General features: G+C 39.2%; 1 protein-coding gene across 1 annotated transcript; it reads left to right on the plus strand.

Moving 5' to 3' along the window:
* Positions 1-224: 224 nt before the first annotated feature.
* RFXAP (regulatory factor X associated protein) lies at positions 225-21,467 on the plus strand. The gene is made up of 5 exons (XM_032611695.1): positions 225-657; positions 13,781-13,981; positions 14,023-14,777; positions 18,273-18,380; positions 20,001-21,467. Exons 1-5 carry the CDS (start codon positions 225-227, stop codon positions 20,109-20,111), a joined length of 1,608 nt encoding a protein of 535 aa, XP_032467586.1. The 3' UTR covers positions 20,112-21,467.
* The last annotated feature ends 208 nt before the right edge of the window (positions 21,468-21,675 follow it).

Consider the following 21,675-nt stretch of genomic DNA (forward strand, 5'->3'; position numbering starts at 1 on the left):
AATCAGTTAAGTACCGGGACTCAGGCATAAATAACTGCTGTAAATATGATCGCAAAATTCATTATAAAAACAAAACTATTGAAAATAAGGAAACAGGGTTAGAGAATGAGTAAGTAAGAGGGATCCACCCCTCTGATTAATGATACAAAGCCCGGGAAGTAGGAGAAAAAAATGATGGAAATAAAGGCAGATGAAATTGCCTCTTGCACGATGAAGGAAAAAAAATGCCAACATCTACACCAAGGCCTGAAAGAAAAGCAGGAGTTGGCCAGAAGAACGGTGGGTTTTCTGGTGGCCACAGCAGAAGCCCATCCACTCTGGCTGAGGTAAACAGCAGTTTATGGGAAGGATATCAGGATTTCATAGAAGCAGTGAAAGGGCAGGAGTGCCAGATTCAGAAAGAGAAACAGGCAATGCTCGGGGGTGGTCACCAAGGTCCTCTGCACTGGTATCAGAGCACTGCTCTGGGATGCAGGCGCCCTAAACAGGTGTCTGCCCTTGTGTCCTTCTGCCCTGGACTCGAGGTCCCCAAAGAGAGAGCCTGGTTGAAGCTGCCCGCTGCTGGCTGGAGGAAGACAGGACTTTCCGTGATGGTCCCACAGAGACAGCTCACCAGCCAGGAGAGGTTCAGGAAACCCAAGACTCAACAGGAAGAGGGTGGGTGTCAGCGCTCAAAAAACAGTAACTGTTCCCTCCCTCAGGGATGATGCGACCTGGGCTGGTGAGGGGAGTGGAAGCCAGATCACAAAGGGCCTTGTAAGTCATGCTGAGAAGTGTGTCCATTTTCCAGATGAAAATGGGAAATACATGAAAGGTTTGGAACAGGAGAGTAACAGATTCCGTTTAGATTTTAGAAAGATGGCTCTGGCTGCTAAGAACATGCAAACCCATGCACCAAACTGGTGTGGCTTCCAGCAGCCTAAGGTCGCATGTTTGGAACAGTGATGAATTTTTGCCTGGAAAAGCTCCAGGTTACCAAAAGAACTTACCCTTTGTTCCAGCAAACAGCTGAGAGAGGCCCCTGACCTCCTTTTTCTGAGAGTATTTATTTTAAAAGCTTCAATTGTAAATCCTTCTTATGTCCTACAGAAAATTCTGCCTGTACCTCCCATAGCCCAAGAGTGTCTTTAATGACCTCTAAGCTGTTCCTCTGAAATGTAATCCTAAGGACAGGGCCTGTCTCCCACCCTCTGTGGGAGGGTATACTAACTTCAGTAAATGTGTTAGCAGGCACTCATGGCCTAATCACCCAGACAGGAACCACTTACTTGCTTTTTGTAATTTTTTCACATCCCTGACTCTGCTCCAGCCCCCACTCACTCCCTCTCCCTACTCCCTCACTCTCCCTTTAAAACACCCAGTCACCTAGGCACAGATTAGAGTTGAACTCGGGATACCCTGGGGTCTCTCCTTTATTCCAATAAAATCCATCTTTACCTAGTGTCTGGTTTTGTTGATCTTTGACACTGCAATGTGGAGACAGAATTGGAGGGAGACTAATTGGAGACAGTTGCAGAGATCCCTGTATAACAGGAATGGCCCAAACCTAAGTAACAGCTCCGAGTGGTGGAGGAGCACATGAGGACTCAAGAGAGGAAATCAACTTAGGATCAGTGGGTTTTGGTAACTGACTCTGGGGACTAGCCAAGAGAGCCAAAGTATCAGAATAGTGAAAAAAAATTTTATGCTGAAAAACTGTGTTCCCTACCCCTCCAAATAATTGATATGCTCTATGCTATCCACTCATGAGAATGAGGGAACTGGTCATTTGGCTCAGAGCCAAATTTAAATCTCATTCATAGCAATAATATGGACTCTTGTCATTTGTGGCTTTCTTTTCCCTGATCCTGACTTTTACCATCTATACTTATTTTATTGTTATGCTGTGTATATCCTTTTTTGGTAAGGTGTCTAAAATACCTTAAAACGACAAAATAACCAAACAACTCATCAGCCCCATATCCTCAGTCAAAACCATTTTCCCCACTCTATGACCTAAATCACAGCAAGATCCTTTTCGACCCATCTCCTAGAGTGATGGAAATGAAAACAAAAATAAACAAATGGGACCTAAGGAAACTGAAAAGCTTTTGCACAGCAAAGGAAACCATAAAATAGATAGCTAGTGGGAAGCAGCTGCATAGCACAGGAAGATCAGCTCCGTGCTTTGTGTCCACCTAGAGGGGTGGGATAGGGAGGGTGGGAGGGAGGCTCAAGAGGGAGGAGATATGGGGATATATGTATACATATAGCTGATTTACTTTGTTGTACAGCAGGAACTGACACAGCATTGTGAAGCAATTATACTCCAATAAAGATGTGGAAAAAAAAAGAAAAAAACACTTTCCTATCTTCCTCACTTACTAATAGTGCCATCCATTCTCCCATAACTAGCTTTCAGACCTCATCAACTAGCAATGATTCTTCCCCCTACCTTTCCTTTGTTGCTCACAATCAGATTGTCTGCATGTGAAGAAATTTTTACATCAGTCCCCTCCTTTTCATTCCTACTTGCTATGAGTTTAATCTTTTCTTCTTGCTTAAAAATTCCATTAGCCTCCTAGCCAGTTTCTTCACACCTTCTGACTATGCACTATTCCCATATTAAATTGATTATTTTTACTTTTCTGTTTTAAAACTCTGAGGATGCACCAGAGCTGATAAATTAAGTTCAAACCTTTCATTCTGGCTTTAAAGATTTCCTCTTAGTATATTATACTATAAAAAAAGCTACAAACACTTTTAGAATCTCCTAAACTGAGTGCACATGTGGGTGAGGTGAGGGGGGTGTCTACTTTTCTTTCTTCATGTTCCTTTCTAGGTCCCAGATACCCCTGGCCTCTCACTCATGGAGCGGGAGGAAGAGTGAATAATGCTAGTGGCAGATGTGGGAGCTGTAGCTCAATGGTTCCTCCCTCCTCCCTCTCCTGGGTGTGCCTGCCTGCTGAGAACATGCACTCTGGGCCTCTCTTAGACTTGACATAAGCTTGCCGTAGAGAGAGGCCTTGCCCCTGGGAAGGGAAGGGACGAGGGGAGTGCTGGGATTATTCAGGATGGACAAGCCCCAATCCAGTTCTGAGGTTTGGCATCAGGAATTCCATTGTTGCCACACACCTGAATGAATTTGAAGACCAAGACTAAAACATATGAAAATTGAGGTTTCTGGAGGCTGGAGGAATTGATTGGTATAATTTCAGTTTTGTGAGGACTATACCAAGCTCAGGCCATGCAGGGATTTTTAATCTTTTCACAGTTTTTCACAGCTAATACTCTGTGCTTGATTTTTCATGAAGTTGGCTCTTAGCTGCTTCAGCCAGTGTGAATGAGTTTAAACCTCGGCTGCCTAAAGATTTTGATCTGCTGGCTTTGTATACAGGCAAGGGCTCTCTCTATATTGCCTGGGCTGCAGGCACTGACCACTTCAGGTGATCTAGGACATTAGCCACACAGGCCTTAGCAAGCATACCTGGGTTGAGGTAGAATTTACTCTGTGGGTAGCTGCAGATGACCTTGAACAATACATGCCCAGGTAGGTCTATGCCTGAAGATAGGGCTGATATAGGATTTAACCATCAGGAGAGAGCCTTTGAGTCCCAGTGAAGTCTTGCCTTGAAAGAGGCAGAGTTTCAGCAGCGTACTTTCCTGCTTCTGCTGTGTTTTTTTAATTTTAATTGTTTTTTTTTTTAACTGAAGTATAGTTGATTTAGGATGTTGTGTCTACCTGTGGTTTTCAGCCAGGTCGGTAAAGATAGTTAAGTTCCACATGGGTCACTGAGCAATAGCATATGAGATTCTAGCTTTAAATTGTTAACATTAAGCTCAGATAGGTAGTACCAGATCTTACTGCCCAAATTCTATTCTATACTCAGAGCCAGAGGAATTAGTCTTAAATTTATGTGACTTGTCAACAGTCTTGAGTCACCCCCAACTATGCAAACTCAAGATGGCCCAAATTTGTTCATTTCATGAGTTCAAGCCAAGGCTTTTGATTTCAGACTGAAATCATAGGCTCAACCATAAAAAGATGGTATATTTACAATAAGAACAAATGGGCATCTGTATTGAAAAAAAATGTCATCTTCTTAGATTATACTAGAGAAATAACTGAAATAAATTATTGCTGACCCAACAACAAATAAAAATGCTGATCATTTAAAAATACTGTCTCTAGGGGGACATGATTGCTCAAAATCTCACAGAAAAACTGGAATGAAAAATATGTCAGTCTTCATATCAGAACATAAGCAGAGGGAAAATTAAAATAAAAGAAAAGAAGAGACAGATTAAGCTGGAAGAATATTTCTTAGGAGTAAGGTTAAAATCTTAGGAGATATATTAAACAGAAATTAAACTAAAATGAGACCTCAAAGACCTTTAGATATAAAAGGAAAAGAAAAACACACTAAGGTTCTAACTGGTATTAAAGAAGGTTTTAGATAGAGGGAATATATTTGGTTGCTACTAGATTAGAAACAGTAAATCAAAAATTTCAAAATTATCCTGCCAAAATCTGTTAAGTACTGAATTGTGTCCCCCTACAATTTACATGTTGAAGACCTAACCTCCAATGTGACTGTATTTAGAGAGGTCTTTAAAGAGGTAATTAAGGCTAAATGAGGTCCTAAGGCTGAGTCCCTAATCCAATAGTCCTGGTATCCATATAAGAAGATGAAAAGACACCAGGGATCCTTCTAGCTCCATGTGCACAGAGAAAAGCCCATGTGAGGACAGAGCAAGAAGACAGACATTTGCAAGCAAGGAGAGAGGCCTCAGGAAAAACCAAATCTGCCAATACCTTGATATTGGACTTGTCAGCCTCCAGAATGATGAGGAAATAAATGCTTATTGTTTAAGCTGCCCAGTCCATGGTATTTTGTCATGGCAGCCTGTTACAGGCTGAATATTTGTGTCCCTCCAAAATTTATATACAAATGTTGAAGCCTGAACCTCCAATGTGACTATATTCAGAGATGGGGCCTCTAAGGAAGTAATTAAGGTTAAAGAGGTCATAAGGGTGGGTGGGGACTTGATCCAATAAGAATTAGTATCCTTATAAGAAGAGACAGGAAAAGGCTTGTGCTCTCTCTCTCTCCACTAGCACAAAGAGGAGGCCATATAAGCACACAGTGAGACGGCAGCCACCTATAAGCCAAGAGAAAAGGCCTCAGAAGAAAATCTATCTTATTGGCACCTTGATCTTGGACTTCCCAGCATGCAAACTCCTCAGCATGGAAGACAAGCCTTTCCAAAACCTGGTTTCTGTGTACTTCCCTGAATGGTTTCTTTCTTTTCTTTTTTTTTTTTTTTTGCGGTACACAGGCCTCTCACTGTTGTGGCCTCTCCCGCTGCGAAGCACAGGCTCCGGACACGCAGCCTCAGTGGCCATGGCTCACAGGCCCAGCCGCTCCACAGCATGTGGGATCCTCCCGGACCGGGACACAAACCCACGTCCCCTGCAACGGCAGGCAGACTCTCAACCATTGCGCCACCAGGGAAGCCCCCTGAATGGTTTCTTGATACCATGCAGGTACCTCTGCAACCTGGATGCCAGTTGTACCTTCCAGCTGTAGGCCTCTGAGCTTTATAAACTTTATCATATGTTTCTTCTGTCTGTCATGCCCTTTTATCTTAGTCCATGAAGATCTTGTATGGCTCAACTTAAGGTATCTTATCACTTCTCTGAAGCTCTTAAGTCTTCCAGGTAGAATTACCCATGCATTCATAGCACCTATAACATTTTATTTTTCTTAATATTTTGTCAGTGCTTATTAAATTCTAAGTCAGTGGTTCTCAAACGATGTGATGTAGGCCCCTAGAAGGCATTTTGCAAATGCAAGGAGCATTTTTGGTTGTCATAAAATTGGAGCTTTGGGGAACTCTACAAATGTTCAGTGTGTAGGGCCAGGGATGCGAGATGCCTGCAATATGCAGACAGGCCGGTACCAAAAAGGAACTGTAGGCATCATGTCCAACTTCTGAATGTTCTTCTGGGCTTCCATGTAGGTGAAAAACTTATCAATAATTGTCTGAGTTGAGATTCAAATTCTGGTTTATATATAACCAAAAGTATGAGTTCATGGTGTTAATGTATATTGAACTCACAGGAATGTAACTACCATATATACTGAGGAAAGAATGCATTGGTTTTTGTTCAGAATTTTACCAAGAGCTGTTACCATTACAGAAAGCCAGGTCACCAAGGGTAGCAACATGGGTGATATTTGAGTCACCAAAACAACACAACTGCATTGGTCTGCGTTTGTAGCTATAGAATCATGGTGATTCTAAGCAAATGTAAAATTTTCCTCATTTAGCTCTTCTTTCAAAATGTCAAATATAGATTTTAAATATGGACAAGTATTCAGTTAAATATTAGAAGCTGGGTTTTACAGCTTTTTGTACAAATGAACAGTCACGAATGTGCCTACTCTGCCAGCATGCTTTTTCTCATTAAGCCGACAAACACATCAAGATTAAGCGAGCATTTTACAAAGGAACATGTTGATTGGAAGAGATATATATTTCTATATTTAAAGAATACTAAAAACTGCAATACTGTCCCTGGAACGTTTGACTATGTTCTATGCAGAAGGAGACAGGTCTCATTGTTTTTTACAGAACAACGTAAATGATCACAAAATATGGCATGCCACACAATATTCAAGAAAAATTAATCTTAGCTGTATAAAAGATAACTACAAAGGGGAAGAAAAGATCATATTAAATCATTTCCTCTATTCCATTGCAATGCTGCTTTAAGAGGGTTACAAAAGACACTGAAATCAGCTGCATGATGTAAAAGAGTAGATGAAAGCATCCTTTATGATAAACAAGCTTTACCACTTGCATATGTAAAGTTTCCAAGGCCTGAAAAAATTGTAGCAAAAATGTCATTTTCAAAATGACTGACAATGAATACAAAAGAACTGTCAATATTTGAAACCCTCAAAATTACTTAAAAGAAAAAAAAAACTTTTCCAACATCATTACTTATTTAACAGATGGAGAGTCAGTAATGTTAGTTCAGAGCCAATTTAAAAAAGAACCACCACATATTTTTACGAAGTCATTTCATTATTCATTAGCAATACTTAATTACCAAGAATCTTAGAGAAAGAGGCCACAGATCAATGAATGTTTAAAAGTAATCCCTTCAATGACAGATTACCCATAATTTACCAAATGTCAATGAAGAGTTTGAATGTCTTGTCCAAATAAGATGGTTCTCCAAGGAATTTTTTTCTTTTAAAGATTTGGCTTGGGCTTCCCTGGTGGCGCAGTGGTTGAGAGTCCGCCTGCTGATGCAGGGGACACGGGTTCGTGCCCCCGTCCGGGAAGATCCCACATGCCTCGGAGCGGCTGGGCCCGTGAGCCATGGGCGCTGAGCCTGCGCGTCCGGAGCCTGTGCTCCGCGATGGGAGCGGCCACAGCAGTGAGAGGCCCACGTACCGCAAAAAAAAAAAAAAAAAAAAGATTTGTCTCACATTATGGACTTATGTGGAATTTTTGATGCAATCAATGAAAAAAATAAATATCAAATTTGAAATACTGCAAAACAATGAGGTATATCTTCTAAGCTATATTTGCAAAGGTCTTTCTCTTTATTCAATGTATAAATATTTTAATTTATATTTTGTATATAATATGCATATTTTTTAATATACAGAAAAATTGAAAGACTAGGACAATAAACATACTTATCCTCACTACCTAGATTCAATAATTTATTTTGCCATAATTGCTTCCTATATGTATGTATATTTTAGCTAAAACATTTCAAAATAAAATATACATTATCATGCTACTTCATCCCTGTATTCTCAAGCATAAATCTCCTAAACATAAGGATATTCTCTTACATAACCACTATGTAATTACCACATCAAAAAAATTTTGGAATAATTATCTAATATAACCTAATACTCAGTCCATTTTCAAATGTCTCCAATTGTCCCTTAGATACCTTTTATTATTGTTTTTTGTTATTGTTTTTAAGGGGGACTCTAATCAAGTTTCACATATTGCATTTGTTTGTTGTATTCAGTCTCTTTTAATCCAAAAAATGTGTCGACCCTAACTTTAAAAAATTTTTTTTTTTACATTGACTTTTTCCACCAGACCAGTCATCTTTTAGAATTTCCACATTCTAGATGTTTCTGATTGTCTCCTCATTGTGTGGTTTAACTTATTCCTCCCTCCCTCCCCTATAAACAGGAAATTATAGGTTTCATTCGATTCATGTTAAACATTTTTGGCCAGAATACATCCTATGTGACGCTGATACTTCTTCCTATTTGCTCACATAGGAGATCGGAGAGGTCGACTCTACCCCTATTACTAATGCAATTACCTGGGTTAGAAGGGGCAGTCAGATCTCTCCAATGTAAATGCATATTTACAATGTAAATGAGGTCCCTCTTAAACTTAAAGGGAAGGGGATCGATCTCATTACAGTGCAGGGAATTATCTTGGCTTTTTCGACAAATTGAATATTTTAAAATAACCTTGTTCACTGATGATTTTTGTATTTTCCAGCTTTGCAGCATAATCTATCTAACATGAGGATAGATGAAAGGATACTGACTCAGAAACAGATTGCTCTCATGTGGATGCTATGATGATTAGATTTAAAGATCAGTTAACATTTTACAACACCAGGTGGGGTGGTTTTAAGCAGATGTGGAACATGTTACCCAGAATTTTCAAGAAAAATTAGTTGAGCTTCAAAAGAACTTTGAGGACAAAGCATGATTTAATCAGTCTAATTTAAAAGGTTTGGGATCCAGCTAAGACTTTCACACCCACTTGCCTAAAAAGAAGCTAAGTTGTGGCAGCATTTTCTACTACCTAGATAGCTGAGAATGGTTTCAGTCCGTGCACTTACTATAAAAGTCTACAAGACATTTTAAACTAACGTAAATAGACAGGACAAAATATTAAAACAGACATCGGAAACACAGACATGTACTTGAATTTTAAAGAAAGGTACTGTTCTCAAATATTTCATATTTTTATATAATCTAAAAATTTCTAAGTAGTATGATAAGATATTATGTTATGAAATTTACATTTGAAACTATGTATTTATTTTTTGGTTACTTTTTTTTTCCTGTTTAATTCTGATACTCAGAGTCCCCAGAGGCCTAGCACAATCTCTCCATGGTATTTTGTATGAATATGCTCCAAAATTAGATAATCGTGATGGTTGCACAACTCCATAAATATATTTAAAAACACTGAATTGTATACTTTAAGTGGGTGAACTTTATGATATAGAAATATCCCAATAAGGTTTTTTAAAAAAGAATGATTGATTGATTGAATAAATCTTAAACTCATAGTCCCCGTCCTTGACAAATCATAGGACTTTATCAAATGTTCAGCCAATTATGATTTTACACTTTCATTTGAAATTCTAGGTCTTCTCAGAATATTAGACATACAAATACATTTTATATCCAAAGCAAAATATAAATTACTATTGTATTTTAAACATCAGAACAAACTTTATTCCCCCATGCCCAGTTTGACATTGTTCCAGAAGGCTTGGTGCCTTTCCAGCTTGGCCATTTGCCATTTTGACATAGCATTAGTATACCCTTATTCATCCTAAATATATTTCTAAAAAGACTATTGGAATGGAAAAAAGTTTTAAACATTGTTCAGTTTTTTTAATTGAAGAACAGTGTTGTGTTAGTTTCAGGTATACAGCAAAGTGATCTAGTTATATTTTTTTTTCAGATTTTTTTCCCTCATGGATTATTACAAGATATTGAATACAGTTCCCTGTGCTATACAGTAAATCCTTGTTGCTTATCTATTTTATGTATACTAGTTTGTAGAGGCAAATTTTCATATTTAGTTACTTTGTTAAAGAAAAGAAAAATCCAAGATAGCTTTTTATCATATTGAGAAAATACAGATGTACGAATGTATGGTGTTGAACATTAAACATCACCTTGGAATTACTGTCCAGCTAGAAGTTACTTGACAATTACTTCCCCCCTTTTTTTTCCTTTGGGAAAAATTAAGTACTTCTGTTATTAATAATTGGTTAATAAACCTGGCACTTTGACTTAATTCTTCTGCTGAATTTCAGTAGCACCTAAAGTATATTCTCAACTCAAAAGTCTTTTTCTTGCTCTTCCAGAGCCTTGAACTTAGTATATTCTTTTCTCCTTGTCTGACAATGTGAGACAACAGTTCATAAAAAGCAGTGGTGAGTACACATAATACAGATGGTGTGAAACCTAGGTTCTTTTTTGTTTACCTTATTTGAAAAAGTACTTCTAACAACAATTCTCCTTATTTTTTTAACTTTATTTGCATGACTCCTTGATTGATTCAACATGTTTTTAAGAAAGTCCTGTTCCCTGGGGCTACATTACGACGGGTCTAGATGGTCCTTCTGAGACAGAAGCTGAAGTAAACCACACAGGAGAGGAGTAAACAGACGTATAGAATAAGTAGACTTTCACTGACCCTGGTCGACATGAAATCCTCCCTAAATGTCAACCAGGCTCAGACTTGCAAATCTAAAATAACCTCATGTGGAGAAGCAGGTCAAACCTTTTTTGGCTAGGAATAGAGGTACTATTCCCTGATTTAAGAAAAAGTTTATTCAGAAGTTGTACACTAAAGTTTTAGAAATGAATTAAGAATACCAATCTGTAAAGTGTCCATAAAGCACTGGAGATTCTGTTCTAGAAGAAATGAACTACTGTTTCCTGTTTACTGCATTCTGAGCACTGAGAACAAAGTCAGCCAGTAAGATGGGCTGAGGGCACAGGTAAGGAGACGCTGGACATCAAAGAGCCTCTCACAAGGCTTCCCTGGTGGCGCAGTGGTTGAGAGTCTGCCTGCCGATGCAGGGGACACGGGTTCGTGCCTCGGTCTGGGAAAATCCCACATGCCGCGGAGCGGCTGGGCCCGTGAGCCATGGCCGCTGAGCCTGTGCGTCCAGAGCCTGTGCTCCGCAACGGGAGAGGCCACAACAGTGAGAGGCCCGCGCACCGCAAAAAAACAAAAAAACAAAAAAACTATATATGCAAAATCTTATTGGTTGGTGACAAATACACTATATTAATGAAGGCCAAAGCTAGGTTATCTGTTTGTATATATAAGTCTACTAGATTACATTTTAGCTATAACAGATAAGTCAATGGTTCTCAGCCCTGATTACATATTAGAATTACCTAGAGAGCTTTCTAAAAATATACATGCCCAGGCCCACGCCAGACCACTGGAATCAGAATCCCAAGGAGTAGGCCTAAGCACAGTAAAAGATCAATACAGTATATTATATTCTAAACTTAGGAAAGAGCTTACAGATCATTTAGACCAATTCCATCATTTTATAACTGAGAAACTAAAGCCCAGAGACTCCTGGTCCCCACCTGGTCAGTTGCACCGACACTTAGGGACTGAGCCAGGCCTAGAACCTGAAAGTCTGTGTCCATCCACGCTCCTTCTTTCACCCTGACTCATTCGTTTGTTAATATATTCATTCAGGAAATATTTTGAGAGCGCATTATGTGTTCAGCCCTAGATAACACCTGCTGCCATTATGGAACATTGCTGGAAAGAATCCAAATGTCCACCAACTGGTGAGCAGATAAGCAATACAATGAAATAATATTCTACAATAAAAAGAAATAAACTACTGATACAATCAACAAAGTAGACAAATCTTAAAAACACTCTGCTAAGTGAAAGAAGCCAGGTGCAAAAGACCATGTTTATATGATTACATTTATATAAAATGCCCACAAAAGGCAAATCTGCAGTGACAGAAAGTAGATTAGTGGTTTCCTGGGGCTTGGAATAGGAGCAGGGGTTGGCTGAGAATGGACAGGAAGGATCTTATACAGGGTGATGAAAATGTTCTAAAACTGGAGTGTGGTGATGGTTGCACAACTCAATAAATTCACTAAAAATCATTAAGTTGTTCACTTACAATGGATAGTTTTATGGCCTGTAAATTATCTCAATAAAACTTAAAATTAAAAAAAACCTGCTGTCATTTATTAAATACTATATAACAGGAATTTGTACTAGGATTTAAACAGTACTACCCTCAGTGATATGCTCGTAAATTTTTTAAAACAAGTTAACTGATATAAAGAATGTTTAGCACACAATTTACAATTAATGATACAATATATGACCCTTTATTTATTATACTTCAGTATGACTTGCCATTTCTTGCAAAATCCACTATCAGTTTTTAAAATTATTTCACCAACAATAGTGTCACAAATTCAAACAATAAATAAATGCTTGATTTCTCTCTAATGCAGCAAGGAAGTTGCTCACGTTATTCACCAAGAGTGTAGTTCTGACATGAACGTTGGCGGATACTTTGTTTACATTAAGGACAAAAGTGAAACAATGAAGACATATGCCAAAACTTCACTTGTTTTTCAATGACGTAAGCAACTTTTTGCTGAAATAATGATAGCTGTCAAAAAATGAAAGAATATTTCCTCAGTTGGGGGGAGGGGGTATTGACAATGTGACAGCCCCAGACATGAAACATTTTAAGTTTAATCTTCATTAACATTTTTACTATTACTTTCTTATGTCTGGAGACAACCAACAATAATTCAAACCCTGCTTTGTAGCATCTGACAATTTCCATGGTGTAAACAGTCCCACCATGGCTGGTTTCAAGCTACCAACATACCACTGAATGCAGAGTTGGGAAGAAATATGCAGTATCATACCACTAAACAGTATTTCCACATACAGATACAACAGACATAAATAATCTTATCAGCAGAGCTAAGAGTAAAACAATTAGAAAGAGATGAGTTTCAAGTTTTTTAGCCTTTGTTTCTAACATAATTTAACTGTAAATTTATGGAATTTAATTTTTAAATGAATTCGTGAAATCTTAACAGTGGGCACTCATCAACTGGCTCTAGCACACAACCAACCGACTGCCCATTTTACCAGTGAGAAAACTGAAGCTCAGAGAGGCAGTCACTAACTAGCCCTGGTCACACAGCATGGTGCCACCCAGGTCGGTCTAATTCCAAACCTTCTCCCATCCACCGTGCCTCTCCTTCAAATGTAGCTGGTGACCGACCCACACATCAACACCCAAACACTAACGTCAATGGATTGGTCATTTGTTGGATAACCATTGCTTTCCTTTCCAATAGGTGGAATGGGAACTCTGACCAGGGCAGGAGGAAAAAATAAAACGAAAGAGCACATCTACCCGACAGTTTTGCTCAGGACATGGCAGGATGCGGCCCTTCCCGAGACTTGGCTGAGTCCAGATTCAGCAATCAGCCATCGTGTGACAACTGGTAGAAATGATAGATCACTGTGTGGGTTTTTTTGGGTTTTTTTTTTAACGTTTGTCATTCAGTATTCCTTTTCACACATTTTCACTATAGTTACTGAAAACGTTATTTAAGACTTACCTTGGAGGTCACAGCAAAGGCCAAGTATTAAAAATCAAATGTTTCCAAGAGAGAAAAAGGTTCCAGGAGTAAATCATTTAGTTCTCCACACAAATACTCCTTGGCCCCCGGTCTGGTCCACTCCTCCACGGTACCATTTTCAAATCGGCCGCCTCTGCCTTCCTTGACTGCTAACTACTGGGGCCCGTTTGTGACACTGCCACATCCCAGCATCACATCTCCCTTTTCAGTCAGCTTTTCAGTCAGAAATATTTTAATGAGCTTCCTGACGCCACATAAGATTGCTCAGGAAAAATCTGGATTTACATTGTGTTGTTCCAGTACAAAAGTGCTTTGAAACGTTTTAGGCAGAGTAGGTTCCAGGCAAAAGCGCTGTCCCGCCCAGCACCTCAGTACCTCAAGTGCGCTCAGCAAACCGGCGGGCGCCGGCGGTGACCGCGCGGCGCAGCATCTCCCGCCAGAGTCCACAGCACATGCGCAGTCAGACCCTCCGGCGGCCGCTCAGCTCCGCCCCTCAGAGGCGCCGGGCTCCCTGAAAGGGACAGAGCGTAGAGACGCTCAAGCGCGGGCTGCAGCCGCGCAGGCGCAGTCGGGGCGCCGTTGCTGAGCCAGCCACTTTTCCTCTCGCGGGTCCCGGGTCGTTGGTTTGCTAAGTGCAGTTGGGCCCGGCAGGTGCTGAAGGGTTGGGGTCGTGGACCCCCGCCAGGTCTCAGCAGCACGGAGGTGAAGGCTGTCGCCGAGGGCGCGGGGCCGGGCGCCGCTAGCGGTGCGCTCCGCCCCGGGGCCCCCGCCCCTGCCTCCGGCCAGGCCCGGGCTCCAACCCCCGTCCCAGCCGCGGCCTCGCAGTTCACCCTGCTGGTGATGCGCCCCTGTGGAGGGCCGGACGAGGCTGCGGCCGAGGGCGTCCTGCGGCAGGCTCCGGCCCTAGGGGGCAGCGCCGGGGCGGGCAAGCCCGTTCGGTACCTGTGCGAAGTGGCGGGGGATGGCGAGGAGGAGGCGGGGGAAGACGAGACAGACCTGCTGGACACTTCGGACCCCCCAGGGGGAGGCGAGAGCACGGCTAGTTTGGAGGATCTGGAGGACGAGGAGACCCACTCTGGGGGAGAGGGCGGCAGCGGTGGAGCCCGGAGACGGGGCAGCGGCGGGGGCAGCATGAGCAAGACCTGCACCTACGAGGGCTGCAGCGAGACCACGAGCCAGGTGGCCAAGCAGCGCAAGCCGTGGATGTGCAAGAAACACCGCAACAAGATGTACAAGGATAAATACAAGAAGAAGAAAAGCGACCAGGCCCTGAACTGCGGTGGGGCCGCCCAGGCTGGCAGCGCAGGAAATGTCAAACTTGAGGTATCGACTGGGGTCTGGGGGAGTGGGAGGTGGAAAAAGAAACGCCACTCTGGCCGCAGACCGCGTCTCCAGCGCCTGCCTACCGCCTCCCAAATGGGCCAGGTTGCTGTGGCAGGACTTGTGGCTGAGAGTTAATGAGTGCTTGCCCTCAACTACAGTTTATACAAACGTATGCATCCTTGTGAGGTTCTGGTGCATCCTTGTAAGAGATGAATAAATCTCAATGAAAATGATGTGACATGTCAGGAAAGCTGTCGTTTCAAAGGTCTGGGATATGGGCTGGAAGGGCAGATAGTAAATGATTGACCTAATTCATCACTAGAGGAGCAGGCAAAGAGACTTAGGAACCTGCGTGAAATTGGTACTTTGGAGAAGATAATCTCTTCCTGTTATCACTACCCTATTCTCGGTATCCTTTTCTTAGTATACGTATTCTTAGTACCCTGTTCTCAGTACCCCTATTAAGAGCACTCTTTTAGTGTTCGTAGTGTTATTTTCTCAGTTAAACCTATTCTCAATTCTCTGTTCTTAGTACTCTGTGCTTAGTACTACTGTGTTCTCAGTGTCCTGTTCTCAGTTGATTTTGTTCTTAGTATCCCAATTATCAGTAAATAAGCCACTTATTACAGAATGAAATAGTCATTTGTCCCTCTGTTTGTCCCAAACGTACCCATTCACTTCAGAATTCTTTAGAGAGAGAGGAGATAATATACTTCTTTTCAAGAAGGAAGTATTTTACCTGTAGCAACTTTCTTTTTTTAATTGCCCAGCATTTACATCTACAGTTTGAGGAAAATGTACAAAAGGCAAATAGATACTGAATTCGAATCTCTCCCTCCAACCCCCCCAAAGAACCTTAATAATTTTCCTATTCTAAAATAATTTGCATGATTTTTTTAGGGAAGATAATTAATTGCTATAAGCAACAAATAATAGCCATTTATCTTACAGTATGGGACACTTTACCAGTTCTGAGGAATCAAGAGCTGTAAGTCTTTGTTGAACTGAGTGTAAAGAAAATAACTAACAGGGACAGGCAGGATACATTAAGGGCCAGCTGTACAGTGGTGCTTTAGTAGTGGAGAGGATAGATCATTGTAGGCTGAGATATTCTAGAAAGGCTTTGCAAAGAAAATACAACTCAGTGTAAGCCAGAAAGGACGGCTAATAGTATGTGCTTAATCAGCTAAGTTTCTTAATGTGCCAGGCACTGTGCTAAACTGTAAATGGAGCCTCACACCCTTCAGCAATGAGATAAGTACTATATTTTACATATGTGGAACTGAGGCACAGAGAGGTTAAGTAACTTGGCCTAGGTCATGCAGCCAGCAAGTACTCAAACCCAAGCAATCTGGTTCTAGAGCCTTCATTCTTATCCCCACACTATACTGCTTCCCTAGAATTTTGGTGATAAAAAGAAAGAGAATACATTTTAGTAAAGGAAGGGAAGTGGGAATACAGAAGGCACTTCTGGGAAGTTAGCAAGGGGACCATTCTAGCTAAAGCAGAATATTTATGTGGAAAATTCATAAAAGATAAATTTAAGAGTTTGAAGCCAATTTTTGTATGATGTTGAATGCCAGGCAATGGATTTTGAATTCGGAGTCTTCAAAAGAAAGTTCCTAGTTAGGAAGTAACAGGGGCTCCAACTCTGATGGGGTGGATTAAAGTCAAGAGCCTATAGATTTAGAGATGTTTTAGGAGATGATTATAGTAGGACTGGTAGGTGGTGATGGGGTCTTCTGCCATAGTGTGAGCAGCAAGATTAGAAATTAAGATATTTAAAAATCAGTATTTCTTACACAAATCAAGGTTAAATGAGAAACAAACGTATATAATATTTAGTCGATGTATCTAAAAATTATGCTGTGTGAGAGACACATAAAGGAACCAGGGATGAAAGAACTGACCTGTGGGATTGATCATTATCATTAGATATCTAAAAGGCTATCATTTGGAAGAAGCAGTAGACTTACTTTGCATAGTTCTGAAGTAACTAGGACTCTTAGGTGAAAATCACAGGGGTTATGTGTTTCAGCTCAACCTAAGTAAACGCTCCCTACATGTTAGATATTCAAAACCAAATAGGATGCCTCAAAAGTTGGTAACTCCTTAGGACAAAAAGTGTTGAAAATTTTTGAAAAGGGAATTCCAACACTTGTAGAAGTTTGAACTAGATGACTCAAGTTTATTTTCACTACAAGCTTCTATGATTTTGTGTTATTAACATTCAGAATGTACACAGTGCTGTGTGTGAGGTTGTGAGAATGCAGGGTACTCCATCATCAATTTCGGCATCCCATTTCTTATGCAATAAAAATGAAGCACAGTCCCATAAGTAGTTAATCCTATGGGGAGAGAGGGAGGAAAAAATTATTTTTGTTTTCTCTGGGTATTAGATTCCTCTTTTTACAGTTTTTTATATTGTGAGGCTTAAAATGTTAAGGGATTGAACATTTTTTTTTAACATCAGATTGATAAACTTCTCATGGTGAAAGAGATAAAGAAAGGGAGTATTCTAATAGACAACTTAGAGGACATTAGAAAGAAGGTCAAGAGAAAAAAACAGCTTCAATAATAACCAAAATGAAGAGCAGAATAAGAGTGAATTCATACGTGGCATAGCTTATGTGACTTTATATTTGGTCAGAATTTTTGGATGTGGTCAGTATTGTATCATGGTTTTATAAGAGTCAGAACGTTTCAGTGAACTAACATTTTGTTAGCCAGGAAAATTGTATTTAAGATTTTATCAGGTCAGTGGGGATACATAGTTGGTAGTAAGTGCTGCTGATTTTGTTTGAGGAACGATGTCTCAAAGAGTATGGTGTCATTTTAGGACTTGCCTGTTTTGTCTACACCAGTGGCAGGAGATTACTTATACCAGTGCTTTCCAGTCTTTTCAAAGCCAGTTTGTCATTTTTCTCCTGGTGACTTCCAAATTTTGAAATCTTTGTGTATCAATTGCTTCTTTGAGTAATATTTTACTCCCCTTCCCCATTTTTTTTGCTGTTGTTAATTTGTTTGTTGTTGTTTTGTTGGGCAAAAAACTATCAAGAGTGTTTTATTAGCACTACATGAATGGCCTTTGAGTTGCTATATTCAAAGGCAGGCAAACTTTGGTTTGGCCTGGATAGCTTTATCTGAGGAGAATGTTCAGTTTACACTTGGCACTTTTTTGTAATATTGAAAATCACTCACAAATATTAAAATAGGTTCCCTTCCCCCACCCTGCTCCACTATTGATTTTTGAGACCTTCTGGAGACAGAAGATCCCAGGTTGGAAGTCCTGGAGGGAAAGGGAGTGAGGCATGTTATATAAAATTAACTGCCAACACTTTGCCTAATGACTTAAAGAGGGACTTTAAAGGCTCCCAGGAACTGGGCAAGAAGGAAGAGAAGCAAAGACCTGTTCATTACATCATTGAAATGCCTCTAATCATGGATTACTATATCAACATTTAATCCTATTTGCATTTTTATCTTTTATCCCAGGAAAGTGCAGATAATATACTCTCCATTGTTAAACAGAGAACAGGATCTTTTGGGGATCGACCTGCAAGACCTACTCTTTTAGAACAAGTGTTAAATCAGAAAAGACTGGTAAATATCTGTTTGTAAAGTAGTTACAAATCTAACAAAAGTTGTTTGTTATAAATGGAACTATTTAGCTTTTGAGATCTTAAAATTTGTTAAACTGGTAATCAGAATAGAATTGTGCCTCTGCCAGTACACGTTGGAATCTCATAAAGACAAAATTACAAAGAAAGTATAATTTCACTGCATAAAAATGAATATTGTAGTTAAAAATGGTGGTAAAAATAAAAATGCAAACTTGAAAATAACATACAGGAAAAACATTTGCAACAAATATGTAAAAGACTGTGGTTGGTATGGTTGACATTTTTATCACACAGATAGGGGAGGAAAAAATTTTGACCTCAATACATTGCAAAAAATATAAACAGAAAAAAGCAGAATGCTTCCCTTATATGATATGGAAAGATATTTCATATCAGTTAAAATCACACAATAAACAGTACAATAAGTGAAAATTATTTAAATGATAACACACAGTGATGTTGAGGGTTCCATGAAAGGGACTCATTCTGCTGATGGCATCTTGTATTAGTACAGCACTTTAGAAAGCAGCTGGGCAGTCTGTATCCCCTCACTCAGAAATCATACTTACTGTGAAGACATTCTCAGGAAACAAATCCTAAATATGGATAAATTAAGCATAAGGATATTTTCCAGAAATGTATTTATCACAAATAGTAAAATGGTAGTTTAAACAGCCTCAATGTCCAACAGTCTCATAACAGCTAAGTAGACTTTAGTACATTTACTTAATAAATGTTGGGCAGTCTTTACCAATAAATTTTAAAGAAAAGTAATAAATAGGAAATATACTATGCTGTAATATTACATTTTAAAAATCAGTTTTTAATGATAATGTTTCCACCTTATTTGGTTTACCTTGTTCACTTTATTAGGTTCAAGGTTTTTTTACCTTCATCAATTTATATAAGTATTTTAATAAAAACATATTAGCCATAGTCTATTATATTTGTCATATGAGTATAACTATATTTAAAAATGGTGAGTGTATAAAACTGTGTTGGTTGTTTCAGAGCAGTTGTATTTCTTTTCTGAAATTTTGGTAATGTGCTAATATTACTTTTATTATACATGTATACCTATATATACACACACACATACCTATACACACAGACACACACCATTTTTAATTTCTCAGAAAGACTTAGTAAACTAGTGGGAGGAACTTGAGTTCCAGTACTAGTCATACATGTATGTGTTTCTAAACTGGCATTTAACCATGTTCACGTGGTATGCCTTTTCCTTTTTTTTCTTGCTGTAATCCAGTGCTGTTTTTGGCTCTTATGTTTCGTAAAGGGTATACATGCTGGCATATCATAAAAGCATTTCCTTTGTGTGCAAAATCACCAATAAGATCAGGCTTCACCAGTGAGTTTTAGGTTTTAGTATTTGATATATGACATCAAATTTTATTATTATTAGTTTGCAGTTTAATTGCAGTACATCAGATGCAGAAGTGAATTCAATTTAGGCATGTTTCGTTTCGTAAGCATATTGTATCTTGTGTAAGGATCTAGAAGAGTAATTTTATAGCATGAATATGATCTAATCCCATAAAAATAATGCTATTAATAAATATGTTTTTTATTTTTCCTTTTTAAGTCATTACTAAGAAGTCCAGAAGTGGTGCAGTTTTTACAGAAACAACAACAGCTATTAAATCAGCAAGTTTTGGAGCAAAGACAACAGCAGTTTCCAGGAACGTCAGTGTGAGCGAATTTATCAAGAAGTCCTACATGTTTTTTATCTTATTGTAGTGGATGGACATATTTTTATACTAAAGATAAATGGGGTAAGATTTGCCAGTAGAAGGTAAACAGTCACCTTCCTGTGACTGTATGTGTGCATTTGGGGACAAGTAAGTATTGCACACTGTGCGTCTGATCCTTTCAGATCACTGTGGATTTGAAGAAATCAGCTTATCTTTCCAAAGTAATATTTAATTACAATGTTTTTTTAAACAAAATGTTTCTCTTCAGTCATTGTTACTGAAGGTAATGAAGCAGTTGCTTTCTGTGGAAGTCACGAAGTTAATAGATATTAATCTTGAATCATCTAACTCAGTAATTCTCATCAAAGGGCAGTTGGAAACATATGGGTGTGTTTTTGCTTGTCACAGCGACCTTGAAAACTGCTGGTTTTTAGTGAATGGGACAGGAATGCTAGGTGTCTGGAATGGTCCTCCACAACTAAGAATTATGTTACACGCAATGCCAATAATCCCCCTGTTAAGAAACACTGAGAGCTACTTGTGATGATAAAATGTAGTTGGGGCACCTAGAACTGGGTTCTCGTAATAACCTTTTCTTTGCAGTTAAGACTGGAGCTGTCAAAGAGGTAAGCATATTTTCTGTGTATAAGGAAAGTGATCATTGTTAAATAGCTGTGAGATTAGGATGTGCATCTCCTTTCAGAGATGTGCTGGTAAAACCCGAGAGGGATTAACCAAGTACCCTGGAATGACTGCATCTCCTAAAGTTGGCTTCTCTACTTCTTGTTACCTATTAGTGTTGATCTCATTTAAAACAGACACTCTTGTGTGTTGAATTTGTGAACAGTACAAATGTATCTCATCCCACCAATGTCAGGACAAAATTACTTTTTTATACTCATTTCTTTTTAAAAAAGAGATCCTGAATATAAGAATAACACTCCAGCATTTTGTCAGTGTTTTTCAAAATTGAGCTATTTTAAGATTGTGTTATTCCTAAGTATTGTTCAAAGAGTGATGGGTAATCTGGATAGATACTTTTTTCTTGTATTTTCTCCTAGGAAAACTTTTAAAAGGCAAAGCTTACCAATAAAAGTGTCAAATCAAATGTCAAGAAAGTATTTCCAGTGTTAGGACAATAAATGCATGTGCCTCAGGTTAAACTGTGCAAAAATTTGTTAGTTTCTTGGGTTTTAAGCTCTGAAATATATATCAAGTTAAACTTAGTCATGGCTGTTCTAAGATGTACTTAAGGAGAGAAGGAATCTTTATGTTCATTTTTTATATGTGTTTTATACCTGCATATCTGTGCAAAAATGCTTTTACCAGAATTATTCATTAAAGTCGTTATTGACCTTTGAGTTGTCTGAGTCACTTATTCTATTCTTCAGTTGCTCCGCACCGGATGCAGAGGAATTCATTTCCATTTGTTATTAACTGTTAGCTTGTTTTCTTACTTATGGCGTTGGGAGCTTTATTGAATCCCTAGAGTTTTCTTACTTATGGTGTTAGGAGCTTTATTGAATCCCTAGAGTATAAGTTAACTTTTGTAGTAAAAAGAAAACA

This window comes from Phocoena sinus, chromosome 18 (assembly GCF_008692025.1).
Source record: "Phocoena sinus isolate mPhoSin1 chromosome 18, mPhoSin1.pri, whole genome shotgun sequence".
Classification (NCBI taxonomy): domain Eukaryota; kingdom Metazoa; phylum Chordata; class Mammalia; order Artiodactyla; family Phocoenidae; genus Phocoena; species Phocoena sinus.